Source organism: Nomia melanderi, chromosome 12 (genome assembly GCF_051020985.1).
Source record: "Nomia melanderi isolate GNS246 chromosome 12, iyNomMela1, whole genome shotgun sequence".
Taxonomy (NCBI): Eukaryota; Metazoa; Arthropoda; class Insecta; order Hymenoptera; family Halictidae; genus Nomia; species Nomia melanderi.
Genome location: NC_135010.1, coordinates 790,375 through 809,655, shown reverse-complemented (window position 1 = coordinate 809,655; position 19,281 = coordinate 790,375). Strand labels below are relative to the sequence as shown.

General features: G+C 31.5%; 1 protein-coding gene across 4 annotated transcripts in view; it reads right to left on the bottom strand.

Annotated features, from left to right (window-relative positions):
• LOC116426221 (lachesin) overlaps positions 1 to 7,899 on the bottom strand; it is a 363,880-nt gene extending 355,981 nt beyond the window's left edge. For all 4 annotated transcript variants that reach the window (XM_031974877.2, XM_031974872.2, XM_031974873.2 and 1 more), the window contains exon 1: positions 7,126 to 7,899. In XM_031974877.2, coding sequence (XP_031830737.1) covers positions 7,126 to 7,261 — 136 coding nt within the window. In that variant the 5' untranslated portion in view covers positions 7,262 to 7,899. The remainder of the gene's footprint in view (positions 1 to 7,125) is intronic.
• Positions 7,900 to 19,281: the final 11,382 nt, after the last annotated feature.

The window sequence follows — 19,281 nt, the reverse complement described above, 5'->3', positions numbered from 1 at the left end:
AAGCAGCGGCACGTTTTCCGGCTGCGTGAAAAACTGTGCAGGCTGCGAACTGACTTTTTTTGCCCCCGTGCCGCGCTGCAGACGATGAAGGGTTGAACGATCGTCCCGGGGGAACACGTTTTAGGTCTTTTTCGGCGTCGGTTGACCTTACGTATTAAGAGCGTCAGTTTCGGATCGTTCGTTAAGTTGCTAGCTTATGTGCCTCGAACCACGACATTTGCCTGTTAGTAATTTTCTGCTCTCTTTTCCTTGTCGTTGTTATTTGCTCTTAATTAGCGACGATCCTCGCGCGCTTTCCATCATCACGAAGTTCAACGTGTTCCCCCGCATTTGCTGTTCTCTTTTGTTTACAGTAATTATTAGACTTCCACCGTAACACGCGTTTGCTTACGTTTTTTTCTCCTTCGCGTCCCCTTGACAGAATCTTAACCGGTTAATTGTGGAATTTAGTTAAAAAATTCTCTTGTTTTGCGCGCAATGTATGTTTTAATGAAAAACCAAAGCAAAACAAAAAAGAAACCATGTTTATCTGAGAAAATAAAGAATTCCTTGTTGAAAGAATTAGTATCACTTCAAGCTTTAAGACGACGTGTACACTCGTCAAACGCAGTTAATTGGTTAGTTTGTATTATTCGTCGACTCTTTGCAAGCGTTCGTGCCTTTAAAATTTCAGACGCGTAAGGTTAGACGAGAGTTTGTCAAGGCGGCGCGTTAATAATACTAATTAGTGGCAAATTATTGTAAGCTTGTCAGTACTAATTAGTCGCAAATTATTGTAAGTAGGTCAAGTGAATGGGAATACCTACAGTTGTAAACAAGGATTTGAACGGCTGTACTTTTTCGTAGGAAATAAGAAATGCACTTTTACCTACAAGTACTAAGTTACAATGAGCATCCACTTCATCTGAATTTTTGGGAAAATTATATATTTGGCATCACTACTTTGTAAAGTTTTTCTAATTTAATGACCCATGGAGTTCGATTTTTTTCATTTCCAAAAAAGTTTAGACAGCTAAGATTTACATTTTCCAGAAAAGTACCGGTCTCTTAATTCTATGCCATTTAAAAATTTGTTGTTAAGTATTGGCAACACAGTTCTATCATATATCTTTCATACCCGCACACATTTAAATAGGAGATCTTTACCATATTTAACTATACTCTTCAGGAAATTGTATACGATGTTTGGTTAAGTATTTCGCTTGAAAATCATCAGTCGGGAATATGTTTTTACACTTTGCAAGCAGGAGATTGTAATCTTAGTTACATCTGAGTTTGAACTTTATTATTCTTTACTATTCTTTAATTCTTTACTATCCTTTAACACTAATTATCTGTAAAATGGATGTTTTGATCTTTATAAAAGTGACAAATAAATCTATATGTAATTAGCCAATATTTTATTTACAAATTAAAGTTCCTTCAAATTTGGAATATTCGTAAATTGTTAAGTTGATTCATATGTGTAATAATTGGGTTTTCCCATTACACGTTATAAAACATGGACAATGGTGACCCTCCCTCTCGTAAAGCATTAAAAATATAGGTAATTGTAAAATATTATACAAGTTAATTCAGGAATTATAGCACAAATGAAGAATGGGATATTCCTTATAAAATTTGTCAAATGTATGAACATAACGTATAAGTTAATATTCAGTGAATATGTTTTTGTATACGTTGCTTTTGTTCACAGTTGTATTTTTTATAAAATGGGCAATCGTCGATTATAATAAAATACAGATTGCATTATTCCTACTTACAAAATTATTTTTACAATTCGAAGTAACTCCAAGATAAACAGTTCATACAAAGATTCGTTTGGGTAAAATTAAAAAATATTTTTCTCTCTATATAAATAATGATATATAAACATATTTGTAATACCTTGTATAATTGATGAGTTATATGCAATTAGAATAAATATTGTGATATCTCCAATAAAGTATGAAACTAACGTCAATCGAATGCAGTCAAATTCTTAGGCTGAAGAAATAACCAATTGTACATTTAATATATCAGAACTGATGTGTTACTTACCGGATATCTTTTGTTAGTATTTATCTTATGAATTCTTATGCTCGACTTTTTTAAAAAGTTAAATTTCATATCCAGAAACTTTATTCGAGAATATCGACTTATGTTTTCGAAAAAAATAACCCTTTTTCCAGTTATATTACGATTACTGAGGTGCTCTGTAGACAATTTAAATATTTAGTAACAATATAGACTTCCATATTCCATACTATAGTAACAAAATTTTAATGCACCAATCAAGTCAATGATTCACTTTACTTGATTTTTTGTGGTGAGCAGAAACCTTCGTTTAAGCTATCTTAAATCAATATTTGGAACATTTTTGCAAAATGTGCAATTTTTTTATAAAAATCAATTTATTCCGGACTTCGTTATTGTTCGGTATTTTTTACTTTTTCTTGTTTGGAGGATTATTACATTCATGCAGATGTTGGGTTCTTTGTTTATTTTTTTGTTTCGGAGAACTGTAGTGGTTGATTTTATGGTTGTCATGCAGAAAAATTTGTTTTGGATTCGCGTTGCCACATCCACTATGATTTTAAACAGAATTATTACTTTCACATGGAAAAATGTTTTCCTGTTTTTCGAAGTCATACGTAAACTCCAAATATTTTCAATTGTTTTGTTATTTACTTTTATTTTAAAAAAAGATTCAAATATTGACACATTCTTAAACTGTCAAACCAGGAAGATGCCTGAAGATATATTAGAATAAACATTCTTCTATACCACTTCTAAATAATTTTTATATAACTATTCCGTAATGAAAATGCTACCTATCATAGAATTAAATAAATAAAAGTGGAACTAAGTGTGCACACAAATATTAGCTTTAGACACAATCTGTTAGCTGAGTAAAAATAAAGTAAAACTTAAATGATAATAATACAAATACCGCTACTTAGATATGTTAATTAAGACTATGAATCTATAAAAATACTTTAAAAATAATACATTATAACATTTAGTTTTTCTATCATATGTTAGAGTAATAATAAAATGTTTGAGCCCTGAATTCAGCAAATGTAGGAAAAGTTCAAGAAACTGATACTAGGAACAATTTTTTGCACGCTTTAATGTAAGTTTTTTTATCATATATCTGCAGACAATGGAAATATGTAACTATACACATTCACGTGCTTCATCTTGCACGCCGCGCTGCGTGGATATACTCTGGTTACATACTTTATGTTCATTTAATAAAAGAGATAATAGGATAAAACGTGACAGGGTTTATTATTGCTGACACATACCAGACTATTATACATTTTTCCTTACCGATTTTTTTACCTTATTCATGTCACTCTGTTCTTTTTAAGGTATATATAATGTTGCGACTAAATCTGATTATCCCAAAAATTTTCCATCAGAACTTGTTATTAGTTTCATTACAAAATCTAGATGATAATCTCGTAGCCTCTGTTAGCTTAAGTTGAATATAAACTGTACACACCGAAATTGTATTTAATAATTTGTTACATAATTCACTTCCTGAAAATAGAAACTAATCGAATTCGTTTGTTGACATTTGCTGTATGAAAGTAAATTTTACTATTCGAGATAAAAATGTAACAAACAATATGCTTGTTTATTAAACCTTGATAAATGTATTAGAGAAATAATTTTTCACAACAGGCGTTGATACCATACATAAAAATCGAATGTCAATCATTTCTTGTAATTCACTTGAAGAGAAATAAAGATTAATATTGAAGCGTTAAAATAAGTACAACTATTTATTACTCAATTGCTAAAAACGAAAATCACGTATTTTCATACTAGAAACATAATGATACATTTCCAAAAAATACTGTGCACGTTCAATGTTATTCTATATATTTTTTCTTTCTTTATTTTTCTTCGTAAAATAAATTTCAGAAATAGATGAATTATGTTTTACTATTTGAATACAAATCACTACTTGAAAAATGTGCTTATAAAACAATAGAAAAACCTCCCTACAGACCTTCAATAAATCAAATTTCAGCTTATGTTTATAATAGATTTATTACCTATTTCTGAAATTAAACAATTTCAAAATTGTTTCAATGCTGCACGACTTAAGCTTAGAAAGGAATGATTTTTATCCCGTCGCGGAACTAAAATTGTGTTAACTGAGCAAGTAACAGTATTTATGTACTACATTTATGAAACAATTTCAAAAAAGACAGGAAAACTAAATACAAAATTATTATACAATATTTCTAGCTATGTTATGTAGGAGTACTCCTAATACTTTCAGTATGAAACGTAAAAAATTTGGAATGAAAAAGTAGCTTTACATAAGGGAAAAGCATTACACAAAAAAAATCACATATAGGAAACGAAAGAAGAAATTTTTCGCTTTGTAATGCACCCAAACAGAATGATGCATATTCTGTTACAAGGTTACAAAAATTCAATCGGAAATTCTTCGATTACAATGTACGTAGTGATCCTTTAATTTTGTGAAATAGTGTATGTTCATTACGTTTAAAAAATGAGCGTCCATTATTGTATTTAACATGAAAATGTTCATTGTATTATACATGAAAGTTTAAGTCACCGCGAAACGTTGTTAACAATGCAAAGGTCTATTAATACAGATATTGTTTATACATATCTACTCATTAATCCTTTCTCAGTATATAAAATTCAAGTTTATTTCAACCTTCACTGATAAACAAGAATAGTATTGAAGAGTGACTTTGTAGAAGTTAGCAATAAAACTAAATAAAAAACCTACAGATATATGAATGTAGAAATTCAATGAGCAATTTTGTTTTAAAATATGAAATAAGAAAAGAAATTAACGTTGAATTGTTTCGGAGTTCATTATTACGCCGCCAAGACCATTCGTTATCCACAGTTAATACTTTGTTATATACGAACGAACATAAATAAAAATATAAAGAAACACAAGTTGTGATTTTAAGAATAAATAAAAAATATAAATTTAAAAAAGGAGAATAACTTGGAAGAATCGAATATATTTAAAAAAATAAACTACGTAGCTAATAAAATTGTAAACAATTGTGTAAACAATAGATATCACGAAGGATTACAATTTTTTAATTACCTTTAACGCCTGGAAATAATTCAACATTTGTTGCGATAACCATCTCACTGTCTTAGTGTGTATTTCGAAAATAAATAAAGTCATATGCTTTTGTAGATATTAATTACTGATTTAAATTCAAATAACTGTTTCATTCGATAACTTTGCCAGTCATGTAATTATTTGTTATATCAAGCATATGATAAAGTTTTAATATTGACGCGATTACATTGGCATTTACTATTTAAAGGTCTTTTATTTCAATAAAAACAAATACGTGGTCCAATGTATAAACAAACGGCGAATGGAATGTTACAGATTGCTAACGATCATGACCTTGGAGTTTGCTCGATTTATTGTTGATATTAGAAGTAAGAACTTGAGCAGTTTACTTCCTCAAAATCTCACTGGAGTCGATGGGATTAATTTCAAATGTAGAAGATACATCACTTTTTCACGCACACGTGTAACTTATTAACATTGAAACCATCGGACAGATCAAACTGACCCACATGAGAATTTTTATATTGCAAGTATTTAAATGATGAAGGCATGTTTTCGAAACATTTTCAATTAAATTCGTATATTTGCACAGAAACAAGGCTAGGACACCACTCGAATCTCAAGAAACGTATTATTCTAATTTTGATAAAAAAAATTGGTGATAAGTCACTCTAATTTCCCGGTAGTTTTAGTGTTAATTAAAATAAAATTGAGTACATTTTGAAGAATCTAAATCTGTCATTATTAACTGTATACGTAAAAGACATTATTCGATGAAGGGTAGATGTAATATAAGAACGGATTTGCAATGCTGTTTTGACTTGCAGAGTTAGTAAAGAATCGCCGGGTTGGCGGAGCGTCGATAGACATTTACTGATGATTTATGAAAAATTCATTTTCCCGGTTTTCAGCTGTCAATACGCGTTATCGTGCGCGGTCCAAGCGCGTCCTCGGTATTCGCTAGTCGCACGGTACGTGAGTTTTTGTTGAAAATGAAACGGATCCGTTTGCCCTAAGGAAACGGGATATTTATAATACGGGGAACAACTGTGAGGCAAGGCTTTACACCGCAATGGTAGTTAGGGCGTTGTAAATAACAGCGACAACCAGGACAAGCACAAAGAGTTTGATGGCGTCACTATTATCGCCATACAACTTGTTACTATTCGTTTGTCTAATAATGTATTTAATGAGGCATAGAGCTACCGTATTGATACTAATCATTCTGAAATAATGGGAATGGATTTAAAAATACAAACTATTATGAAATCGTTGAATCGATGTAATTTTTACTGCCGACGGAGAATGAGAATAATACTATTTTAACACCTAACAATTTATTTGTTCGTGGAAACGGTACACGAAATTATGTAAAATATATGTTTAGTCAATTACATTAATTATTATTGATAAAATGATTATAATTAATTGTTATTACCTTTAAGAAACACTCTGTTTATTTGCGTTTATTTGTTTCACAGATATTATCTACGTTGTTATATTCTTGCACTGTCTAATTTTATAAATATAGATGTAATTAATTAGATGTATTAATTGGAAGCACATTATTTGAAATTTGTAATAAGAAACTGACTGAAGAGATAATTAGTTTTCATTTCACGTAATTCCAGAACACATAATGGAACACATGGCGACGTAAAAACCTTCGTATTTAATTCTAATGAAATCAGAATCGTTAATAAAAATCTATATTTACATAAGCGACTACCACCAAAATATATCGAATTTATTTCAAGTAATTCGATCGCGCATTCGTCGCATTACGATCCATATGTATCGCGCCTCCACAAATGTTTCAATAGAATCTCTGGTGTGGAGTTCAATTACAAGTCCGATTAACCCTCATTAGTGCGTGATAGTAGATCGTAGATCCATACAGAGCAATAACGCACTCAATCTAAGGAACCTGGTAATCCTGTTAATTGAGCGATTAATTCCCTTGAATAATTCGCGAAGCGAGAGACTGTCTTAAATCCCGAGATACGTTAATAGATGAATCCGAGGAAAAAACGTGCACGCAGACTCACCTTGATGAAACATCGCGTGGTCAGCATTGTGTCTACTCGCCTGTCCCATACCGTCGATCCCGACAAACATCAAAAGAAACGTCAGCAAAGCGATCATCGAGATCGTTCTTGACACGTTAACGACACGTCCTGTCATTCCTGCTGATCAGTAGTCCCGAAAAACGAACAACCCGGTCCGAGCAAGACGACGCTAGGCTTAAAAGAGTACGGCGATTCGCACGAGCGATTCGTAGAGCAACGTTCTATTATTCGTCTCACTTTGTTTCGTAGATCGGTCCCCGATTAGCGCACCTGATGCCGCTCGGAGCGCCTTCTGCGTGCGAGGCACGTGCTCCGAGCAGTCCCCGGCCGAACGACTGCTCTCATCTCCACTTCTTCCGTTTCGTGCTCTTCTCACCTTTACCACTGACTGTTGAACCCTCACGGATATACACGGCCGGCAAACGTCCACGTTCACACAAGTGGAATCGGTTATCGAAACTCCGGCACTGGAATTAGCAAGGTCCCGCGGTCGATCGCGCGAAATCGCGATCGAAAAAAAAAAGGAACGTCTTCCCGTATCCTTCGCGAAGGGTGTGAAAATCTCGTGAGCCGTCAAGGCCACGAAAACACTCGAAAATGCGTTGACTCGCACGTATTAATAAGGAAGAGGAAGAGGGTCCACGACAAGCTCTCCTTCCCGAGGCTGGTCCTGGTCCCTCTGTCCCGGGCCGTAGACTGTCTGCTGCCTGGAAATCCTCGGTGTACGGAGTATGCTCCTGCTTTCACCTCCACCTCCACCATCTACCTACAACCCCACCTCCGAAGGCACCACTTCCACCCACCACCACTCGCCGCCGATAAACTTCCTACGGGCACCCTCCGACATCCACCTCCCTCGCTTCTCTCTACCCTCTACCGCCTGCAGCCCGCACCAGGAACCGTCTACCGGCTAGCGCCTGCGCCAACCAAACTGTGTGCCCTGATGCCCGGGCACTGCTGCTGCCACTGCTGGTACCTCTGCTGCTTTCTCGTACCTTCACAAATCTCTCCTCCTCCTCCGCCTCCTCCTCCGCCTCCTCTTCCTACTCCTCATCCTCATCCTCCTCTAACCATCGCTTCGACTATCCTCTTTTATACGCCTCTTTCTCTGTATCGCTGTCTCTCTGTCTTCTTTTGGATTCCCCCTGTCCCTTTCTAGCCGGTTTTTCTTTCGACGTTTCTTTCTCTGTCGCTGGATGTCTATGCTACCTCTCCTCCGTCCCGGCGACTACGTTTTCATCTTTTTCCCTCCCGCGGACTTCCACAACTAGAAGCCTACGCCAGTCTTCGTTTCTCTTCGGGCTCATGCTGTTTGAGTTCCTGTTTCTTTCTCCGTTACAGCTGCTTGGTCGACTGGTTCGCCGCATCCCTCTTGCCTGCTTCTAGATGTCCCTGGTACCAGGTAACGAGTTTCGTTAAAGCAACTTCCAGAGCCCTGTAATCGGTGACATGGCGTGCCTATGATACCGGTTAATTTTGATGGTGCTATGGTGGAGAACGGGCTCCGCGGAAACTTCGCTCCGCTCCGCGTTCGTTTCGGTTCGTTTTTTCAAGGAATATTACATCTAGTAATCGTATAATTATCGACACTGGCAAATATTTGATTAAAAAATGTTTGATTATGAAGATGAAGGAAGCCGGGGAGTTTAACGGTTTTTCTACGTTCTAATTATCAATTTTAATTACGATTACCATTTTACGGTTAATTACCATTGTGAACGTTAGGAAAAGTTGGAAGCTGGATTAATATTCTTCAGTATTTATATTGCAATGGGCCACGGCTATTTATAACGGTAATTAATTGCGAATATTAAATTACTATGAATTTATATTCATAAATCAATTTGAAAACTTCGATTATGCAATAGATACTTACAGAACTTTTAGTTTTATTGGAAAGGGATCTTGTATTAGTAAACTTGTTAATATGTTCAGGTAAAATTCCATAACTAGACATACAAATTTAGCACATACTTCACAATCCGTCCACCGTTAATGGCAGACGTTTACATTTGCACTGTTATCGTAGAAAGTACGCAATTTCAATGATAAGTTACAGATATAATCCAATAAATGTAAGCTTCTACATACAATTTTTGTTTTACATACAGACATACGTTTAAATGTACAGAGTCAGAAAATTTTCATTCCTGAAGAAGATAATTGATAAAGCTTTCCATTATATGTGCATACTACTATTTTAAATGTCGCATGAGCTTAATTAAAATTTTTAATTTGAATCGACGATGTCGATCTTACAGAGCCATTCATATTAAAACGTTGAAGTCAGAAGAATAATAATTCGTATAAAATAATCGAATAAATTTGATAAAGTAAAGCATGTCTCACTGAATCGAATTAAATACTTAATTTCGCATAATATGATCGTATTTGCGTACTATTTTTCATATCATTGATCAATGTCTCTCCTTCCCTCTCTAAGGCGGCGGTTAGACAGCTTGTTCTGTTTCTCGACACGAGATAATGAGTTTCGTTGCGACAATTCCACGCATCTAAGAAGATCACGACCTACTGCCGACGAACTACGCGATGAGCACGAAGAAACCGATGTAGATGGTAAGTTGGAGTGGTCTGAGCTGACATTATGAGAATACGAGAGGCGGAATTTAGAATGATAGAAGTGATTGTTCTAAAATTACGAGGTACGATCTCTGCCATCATTACTGCGTTCAGATGTCTACGATCCATAGTACGAACGAGAAAGGGAAGGTAATTGACACTGAATTGCTTCAGAAAGGTATTCTGTACTACGCTAACCTAATAAGTATTAATATTTCATGGAGATCGCGCGAATTAAGATTTCTAATCTTTTCTTTCTACACTTCAATCATTTGATTGTCATTTTAACACTAAACGTACCGGATCGGTTAAAATGACCAATTCTTAATTCATTATTTTTGTAATTATTGAAAAGATAACAGATATTTTTCTGAGAAATTATTTCAAAAATCGATTCAGCAATACGCAAACTGTATTATGAACCAATTGAAGTCTCAATAGATGCGTTCTTGAAGTTTCTATAGACGAATGTCAAAAAGTCAATTTAACTGCTCGGTAGTTTTAGTGTTAAATACTATCTATTTGTACTATCGTATGACATTTATAATCGATTCTTATCGAGTTTTTCAATCTTAAAAATCATTTACCCATTTTCCATTATGTTTTCAGTACTGAAAATTTCATATAGCTTTTAAATTCCGTACTAAATTATATCTAAACAGATTTCAGTACTTGTCCATTCGCAGCTCTTATTATGTCAAAAAATATTATCATGGACTTTAATTGCGAAAGATAATTTTTAAATATTCATGAAATGATATTTTACATGTAGTTTTATATTAACGTTCCATTATACGGATCTGCGTGGTGCCTTATTATCATCAGTATCTCAACATAAACTACAGCAATTTTGCATAAAAATGTAAGTTGGAAATGTAGAATAAATTTAGTTCGTAACTCGCTTCGTTTTCGAAACAATTGAGTTTAAATTTCAACCGTGTACTAACCACGATTTTTCACGAGCAAGTGGTTGTTCTACACGCAAGACCAAGTCGAAAATATAAAACAAATACTTTTCATATGATGCTTCGCTTTCCAGGTTATCGAATTTGAAAATTCGTTATGTACACGTGAATAGAAAACCATAAACATGGTTTATGTTTCTACTTTTTTTAAAGTATTAACTCATTCGTATAAAACAAATTTACAAGGGCGATTGTCTTTGATGGAAATCATTATAGATACAATTCGATATTGTATTTTAAAACCATTTATGCACTTAATATGTAGATACACATGTTTCTTCGTATAAAACAATTTGGAATATATAGTCACTTTGAGAGAGAGAAAACAGCGTGATCGTTTTATTTCTTTCTCTTGTATCATATATGCAGTTAAGGGAACATTCTGGAAGGTTTTTTTTGCATTTGCGTTGAATCATCATCTTTATAATTGTACTATGAGTTATAAAGCATTCTACAATTCACAACAAAACATGTACGTTCTACATCAATGACGATAAAAGATACGATTCAAACTTAATTCACTAGTATAGAGTCAGCAATGTTTCTTATGTGAGAATTAATGTTGTCTTTTTTTACTTTTTTACTTTCTGAAATTTGATGTTGCATATAAATAATGTTAACATAATATTACATATATTATTATATTATACTATATTTATTTTATTTGTTACATTATACTCTCTTAAAAAATGTGGGATTCACGAAATTAATATTATCTCGATTTCTTTGTTTTTATTTTTAAATAACTGGTTCCTAGGCAACTAATAAACAAATGGTACAGAAATAGCTTCATATATGTCAAAAGTGATTGACAGAAAAAGACCACGTACTTCAGACAAATTAAAGTAACCCGCTGTTTTTACAAAATGGCGAATTTTGATAAAAACTGTATTGAATTTTAAAGAAGAGATCCCAAATTAAAGCAATTCATACTTAACCAACGTAATGATTTACTCTAAAAATTGTTTCAGTATAAGATTCTGCACGTTAATAAGGCAAAACTTCGTCGTCAGGGACGATTATAAATAACATTATCATGTTCCGTAGAAGCTGTAAAGTCTGCAACGTCCTCGTTAAATTAAAACTTATTGTATTATTTTTTGTTTTACTAGATACGTAACTATTTCATAAATAAAATCATTCTGATCAATTAAAATTATAAATGTATATTATATTTTCGAACAGGAAAAATTCAAAATGTATGTCATATTTTCAAACGGAGAGAGTAGCATTTATAATATTTTCAATTCACGTTTCAAAAAGATTTCTGATTTCTATAGTTTCAAATCTACAGACTAATACTAGCACAAAATGATAGAAATAAGAGAAACGATGATAATGATATTTAAAAATGGTTTTATTCTTCCACTAGATGGCAATCTAAAATCTTCTTAAATATATAAGAAGAAGGAAAGCTTCTTTGTAAGAAGGGAAGAAGAAAGTCGTCATTTCTTTAACATGTTCGATCCCTTATATCATTGTCTGCAGGAAGTCCTATGACGGATGAATTAATCTGAAATACAATAATTCCACGGAAAATGTAAATCAGAAACGTTATTAAACAATTTAAATTACATATTTCTTTAATATTAATGGTTCAGAATGTACAGTAGAAATGGTTAGTGTAAATATGAATAACGTTATTAAACAGTTATTGTTATTATAATCGGGCATCATAGTTGTAATTAATTGTGATAATTACATTTGGGAAGAAACGATGAAAATTCTTAAGAAATTCGTATTCAATGAACTTTTTCTTCAAAATTTATTTCTTTCACTGTTCGTATCAGTGTTTCTTTGGAAACACGCAGAGCCTTCCTTGGAGCTTTTCAAAACATACTGGGGCGGTGAATAGAGATGGATACGTTGCTGAAAAGATGACGTAGGATATACAATTTATAAATGTCATAATTGTTTCTAAGCAATTCAATTCAACAATGAAAATTTTTTGTCTTCTGTTTAATGTTATTAGCCGGCTATTGTTATCAAACCTTGCAAGTTCTAAAGTGATCATAATAAGCAGATTCCGCTGTAGTTATATAATACCGTGTCTGACTAGTATATACAACTACTATATACAGTAGATACAAGTCCTAAGCATGATGCGATAGCTTCTGAGTTTCATTGCTCTAAGTTGCTCCTAATTGCTATTTTGTGTAAAATTATAACGAAAATGAAATATTAGTAACAATGGATCATTCATAAATGTTTCTACACACTTTTACAAGTGATAAAATATAGGACATTTGGTGTCAATATATCATTAATAATATAAAAAAATAATATCAAAAATATAGAAACTAAATGGCAACATCGATTGAATCGGGAACTACCATAAGCATTGTATAAAAAAATGTTATAGTACACATTCGATTTATTTTCTAATATAACGTCACTTCCGTCCCCAATGCATCGCGAGACTGTTTCTAGCGATACGATGTTTCCTTCGTAATAGCTTTCCGAGTCTTGAAAACATTCAGGAACTAAAAGCGAGAATGATAGAGCAAGAATGAACTTCATACTGCAAGGTGATACTAGTAATAAATTATTTACGTGTTTAACCCCCCGCCTTATAAAAACGTGTCAGGCTCGTAATGAAAATTTTAAATTGAATTCTACAAATCTGAATGTCATTTATTTATTTTTAATATAAATTAAATATTACTTATCTATTATCAATCTTTAACGTGTGTAGTAAACGCCGACACAGAACAAGGGGGTTAAAGTTAACGCTAGAAAATACATTCTTCCGTTTGAATACAAACATAAATTACGGATTACAATTTAAATAACTTCTAAAATAATGATTTGGCAACGTAAATAATTTCTTCTAGACTTCTAAACTTTCAATAGTATAATCAACAAAGTTAAACAGGCACCCGGGGAACAAAAAAAGTATTATTATTATTTATGTTAAAAATATATAAACAATATTACATTACAAAAGTTGCATATTGTAAGATAGCAAAGAATGCTATGTATGCAACTTCCTCTCCCGGTAATTATTATGAAAAGCTTATGAATTTTTGATTGCACAAGCATACCACAAATTAAGACATAATAAGCTCGTGCTGCTTATGAATCTGGTTACAAATTGTTGTTGTTAAATAACAATTATAGCAATGTTTTAAAACTAAAAATAATGAAAATAAATACTTTCAATTGGAAAGTGTTCAATTTCGTATTAAAAATGTAAAAGTTGTATAATTTTTGTCAGAAATTAGTATAATCCCAGCATATAAACTATTTAACTTTAAGAAACTTTATTATTTTTTAGATTTTGATGATTATTATAAGTTCTACAGTGCAGCAGATAATTGTTGTACTGTCGAAGAGGGTGATAATTGTTGATTTAATACCGATAAAAAATTAATTAGAAAATTGTTTCTCCAAAATTGTTAATAATTTTTCAAAAGAAAACATTGAAAGGTTAGTAGATTTCACTGTTACAACAGAAAATTCCCACCTTAATTATATTGTACAATTTCTTTTTCTATTTCATATTTTATATTCATATTTTTGTTCATTATTATATTATTATTCGAATATAATAAGACAAAGTAAATATTAATAATACTAGTAACGAATACTATTAATTTAATGCATTTTGACTTATTAAAAGTTTATGTCACGATTTCTAATAAACTGAACGATTAGTTAAAATCATATAACTATACAGCCAAAAATGTATTTTTTCCAATTTATAATCTCTTTTTATTTATAATGGAGTGTGAACTATAATAAATTAAATCTTACTTGAAGACATTATAGAGAAGGACTTTCAACGGCAAAACATAAAAATAAAGCACATTTCATTTTATCACTTCAAAAATTGAATTTTATCACATCCAGAAGACACAGTATTTTAAATATTCCAGAGTAAATTACATCTTCCTTTCAAATTAAATGTTTCGAGTGTCCCCATAAATAAAAAGCCAAAGGTGCTAAATCAAGAGAACGTGCAATCCGTACAATTGGACCTTCTCTGTGAATCCACTGATTGGTGTAATTGTTGTTAAGGTATTCCGGAACAGTTCGACTAAAATGGGGCGGAACTCCATCGTACATAAACCACACTCGGGCACGTATTGCCGATGTTACGTCTGTCTTCAATGTCAGGATAACTTACTCAGCTACATACTTACTTCGCCGCTTTGAATTTTATCAGAGAACAATGTTGACAATGCTCATAATTCTTTATATGTCAACTTTTCATATCATGAAATAGCAAACAGTGTCTCTATCTAGAAAAGGAAGTACTTCCGATACTATGTTTATACAACCCTTCTTCGTTCTTAGATGTAGAATGCGTTACAAAAATTTGGCCACTTACTTTTCTGAGATTGCACAGAACACGAATTGCAATAACATCGGTTCTTCTCAAATTATAAATTAAATGCCCGCGTCGAATTCATGCAACTTCTCGAATGCGAAATGTTTTACTCAAAAGTACAGATAAAAATCAATTAATGTGCTATATCTCATATAAACTGTCTGTTCAAAATTTGTTTTTAAGAGGGACTTACGTTTAAAGTAAAGAAATTTTCAAATAATAATAAAACAATAATAATTTTCAAAGATGATGATAATAATTAAGCAATCCAATATTCATAATTATTTATCCTGAAGATGACAGGAAAATTCTAAAAAATGAATCTAGATATCGAAAGGTTGTTTTAGAAAAATTTATCTAATTAATTGCCGTTGTCGTCTTTGGATGATAATTCATATCAGAGTAGTCATTCAAGAAACTAATTGGAAAATTCATCATAAATTGATATCAAATATAATAAAAAAAACTATAAAATTGTTGTTATCCGAAAACCACAGTTAGTTAAATTAACATATTCTCTAAATCAATAGTTTTCGACATAAATAGAATAATTTTCTATAGGAAATGAGATAAATCGACTACTATATTCAAAATTATATAGTTGCGTTAAAAAAAAAATGGAATTAACTTCGAAACTTCCCTATCACTCTGTCTACAAAATACAACTTACATTGCATGATATCCGTCTTCCAATCAAGCAATTTTATTAAAAACACTTTTTGATCATTTTAATTCTTTAAGCAATAGTGTACCGTATCCACTTCAAGAAAACACATTAATTAAAAATACTTTATTTATACAGAGTAATATTAGGCATTACTCTATGGAAATACTGAAAACAGATTTTTGAACATTATTATGATTTATTTTCCAACAAACGTTTAATCCAAACAGTAACCCCCTGTTAAGTATGAAGATAACGAGCGAATTATCGATTGCTGCTGCAACATTACAATAACTATGTATTCCTGGTAAAAGGTAAACATCAATTCATAGGATAAAATCGTTTTCTGAATCATTATTTCACCCATATGCCATCATCAAAAAAAGAATAACGACAATTAGCGAGTTTAGACAATTTTCAAATCAATCAATTTCAAAAACAAAATTTTGAAAAATTTATACTTTTAAAAAAATTATATGTTGTAATTTTATAGACATGAAAGTGCAATGTATTTTTTGTTGAATCTTTTTTCGCTATCTTTTGCCGTTCTCAAGATAATCTATGAAAAAGAAAAATTTGCAATTTTTCAAGGGATGGTTTTACCTGTTCAAAATGAAATTCGCCACACAAAAAAATGCAATATATTATCCTTGACTTACTCTACTTACATATAAGAACAATATTTCTAATATTATACTTATTCTTAAAAATTTTCCAGTGTCTTCAGATAAATAATTATAAATGTTGTATTCTTATAAAAACTTATGTTAGCAGCCAAATTGAAAACCGGTCTACTTTGACTATTATATTTTCAGTTTCAAATTATTGGTTTCAAGTTATATTGTATTACGTTTATTTTTCAACGTGCGTAAATGTGTAGGGTTTCAAACAAAATCCTTATAATCAGAATTTTGTTTCGTCTAATTACCTTTTGTAATACGTATCTACTACATACCGATAATAGGACGTCCAAATTGTAGAACATTGAAATATTCAAATAGGAAGGTTCTTACTTTATAATCTCGTGCTCTGCTTCTATCTGTTTTCTGAGCCTTAGTCCATAGTTTCAACTGTTTTATACAAAGTGTTCCGTAACTGGTTCTACACTTCAGACTTTATCTTCAAGAAAATCAGGAACGAAAATTTGTAAAGTACACGTACACATGGTTGACTTCACTGAATCGACAGGTGGAATAATCGACAGAAGATTAAACAATCTACGTAAAATACAAATCAAGAAGATATAAATTTCAATTTAAAAATTTGTCTCTTTTTAAATATTTAATATATTATTTAATAATATTTTTCTTTATTTTATTGTACGTTGTTTGCTTATTTCTATGAAAATAAGTTTTTAAGAAAGACAATTTTATTTTATATCATTGATTAATTTTTTCATATAATCTTCTGTGCATTCCAGAATCTTATTTATAATTCAATTAACAGCGAAGAGTGGAAGCTCAAAGTGATGCAGGCTAAATGCAAGATTATCTCATACAACCACGTTTCTCTACCAACTCAAATACTGAACGTTACACGGTATATTGGATAAGTAAATAGTACCTTCATTAACTGATAATTAATATTTAACACGTTTCATTTCATTCGTATCATTCATTTAAAAAGTGAGTCAATTATAAAGGATATCATCAAGAGTTACTTTAATAATATCACATGGTATCGTCAATATTTTCTATCATTACCTTTCGCTAAGTATGAAAAATTGAAAACATGTTATCAGTTATTAATGGCTAGATGAAGGTATCTCTGTGACAAATTTAACGCCACTACTACTATCTTCATGTGAATTTTGATCCATCGATCTCGTTCATATGCTAACTTATTTACGACACATGTAGTATCAGGCACGTTACGAATTCGTAATTTACTTAGCAAAGTAATAATTATGTGTATTTACTACACTTATGTCAAGTCTTTTACGATATTAAATTGATATGCTAGATTACAAGTGAAATTACATAATAAATAATTGCGAGTTACGTACACTTTAAATGAATGACTTAATACACTATATAAATGAAGCCATTTACACATTAGAACGACAGTTTTATTCATAAAAATGTTATTACACCCAACCCTCGATTTACATGGTAAATTGGTTCCTCAAAAATGCCGTGTTAATTGAAATCGTGTAATTCGAGTCCGCAATGCACATTAAAAAGAAATACATATGCAATAAATTTAACAAATCTGTATAAAACAATATTATTTATTTTTAGTATAAAATATATTACAAGAAATTACCGATATCATCCGTTTTCTCTTATAACGATTTGTTTTATATATCATGTAAATCAATTTCAATTTTAATTCTTCTCTTCTTATATGTATGTTTCCTGTTATTAACTTCTTTTTTTACTAAAGATTTTGTTGATAAGAGACTGTTCTTTTAATATCCATTTGATGGTTATAATATTGCAAAATAGAAATTAATGTAATTTTTGCATTTGTCTGAACTGACCGTGTTAAAGGGAAATGCAAGTGTCGCGTAAATGGAAGTTCTTCCGTTCTTCTTCAATCGTGTTAAACTGAAACCGTGCAATTCAAATGCCGTGTAAATTGAGGGCTAAGTGTATATTTAATTATGGCTAAATCTTGTCTCTACGTTAAAGCCTTTAAAAATATACATTTAACGAAGTCCAACAACCTGACTTTCAATGCGAATCCTAGAATACAGTTGTTCCTGTATTTAGGCGAGTCCCTTTTTATGCGATAAATTATAACAGTATTTACGCGGTATTGTTTGTGCGCGATATCAATTTACGCAATCTGAGTTTAGTGACACCAAATGAAATATACTTTTGTTTCCTAAAATATTGTAATTGTAGTTCAGACAAATGCAAAAATTACATTAATTTCTATTTTGTAATATTATAACCACCAAATGGATATTAAAAGAACAGTCACTTATCAACAAAATCTTTAGTAAAAAAGAAGCTAATAACAGGAAACATACATATAAAAAGAAAAGAATTAAAATTTAAATTGATTAATTTTTTGTTAAATTATTAAAAAGAAATATGTATTTCTAAAATTTATGTCACCTTTTCTTTCCAATACTTTGCTTTTTTTGTACTGAAATACTCTTTTTACGCGATTTTCATTCTCGCAAACGAATCCACACAGAACAGATAATTAAATTTGTCAAAAAATCCAACATTTTGATTTTGAAAATGATTGACTTGGAAATTTTTATTTTACAATTTTATAGACGAAAAGTAACAGTGTATTTTTTGTTTACATATTTTTTCGCTATCTCTTACCGTCCTCAAGATGACCTACAGGAAAAAAAGGTTGATAGTTTTTCAAGGTTTCATCCCTTCAAAATGAAATTCGGCATGAAGAAAAATTGCAATGTATTAGATTTGACTTACTCTACTTACACACAAAGTTTCATAATTTGTTGAATTTCCGGATTCGATACCTTCCCTTGTTAGTGTCACACGTCGCGTTTTCCTCGATTTTCCTTAGCAAAGCTAAAAACATCAAACGGATCCGAAATTATAAATTTCACAATTCACTTGAAGTTGTCTCTTGGTTTATTTTCTTTTCATTCTGCTCGTTAATAACTA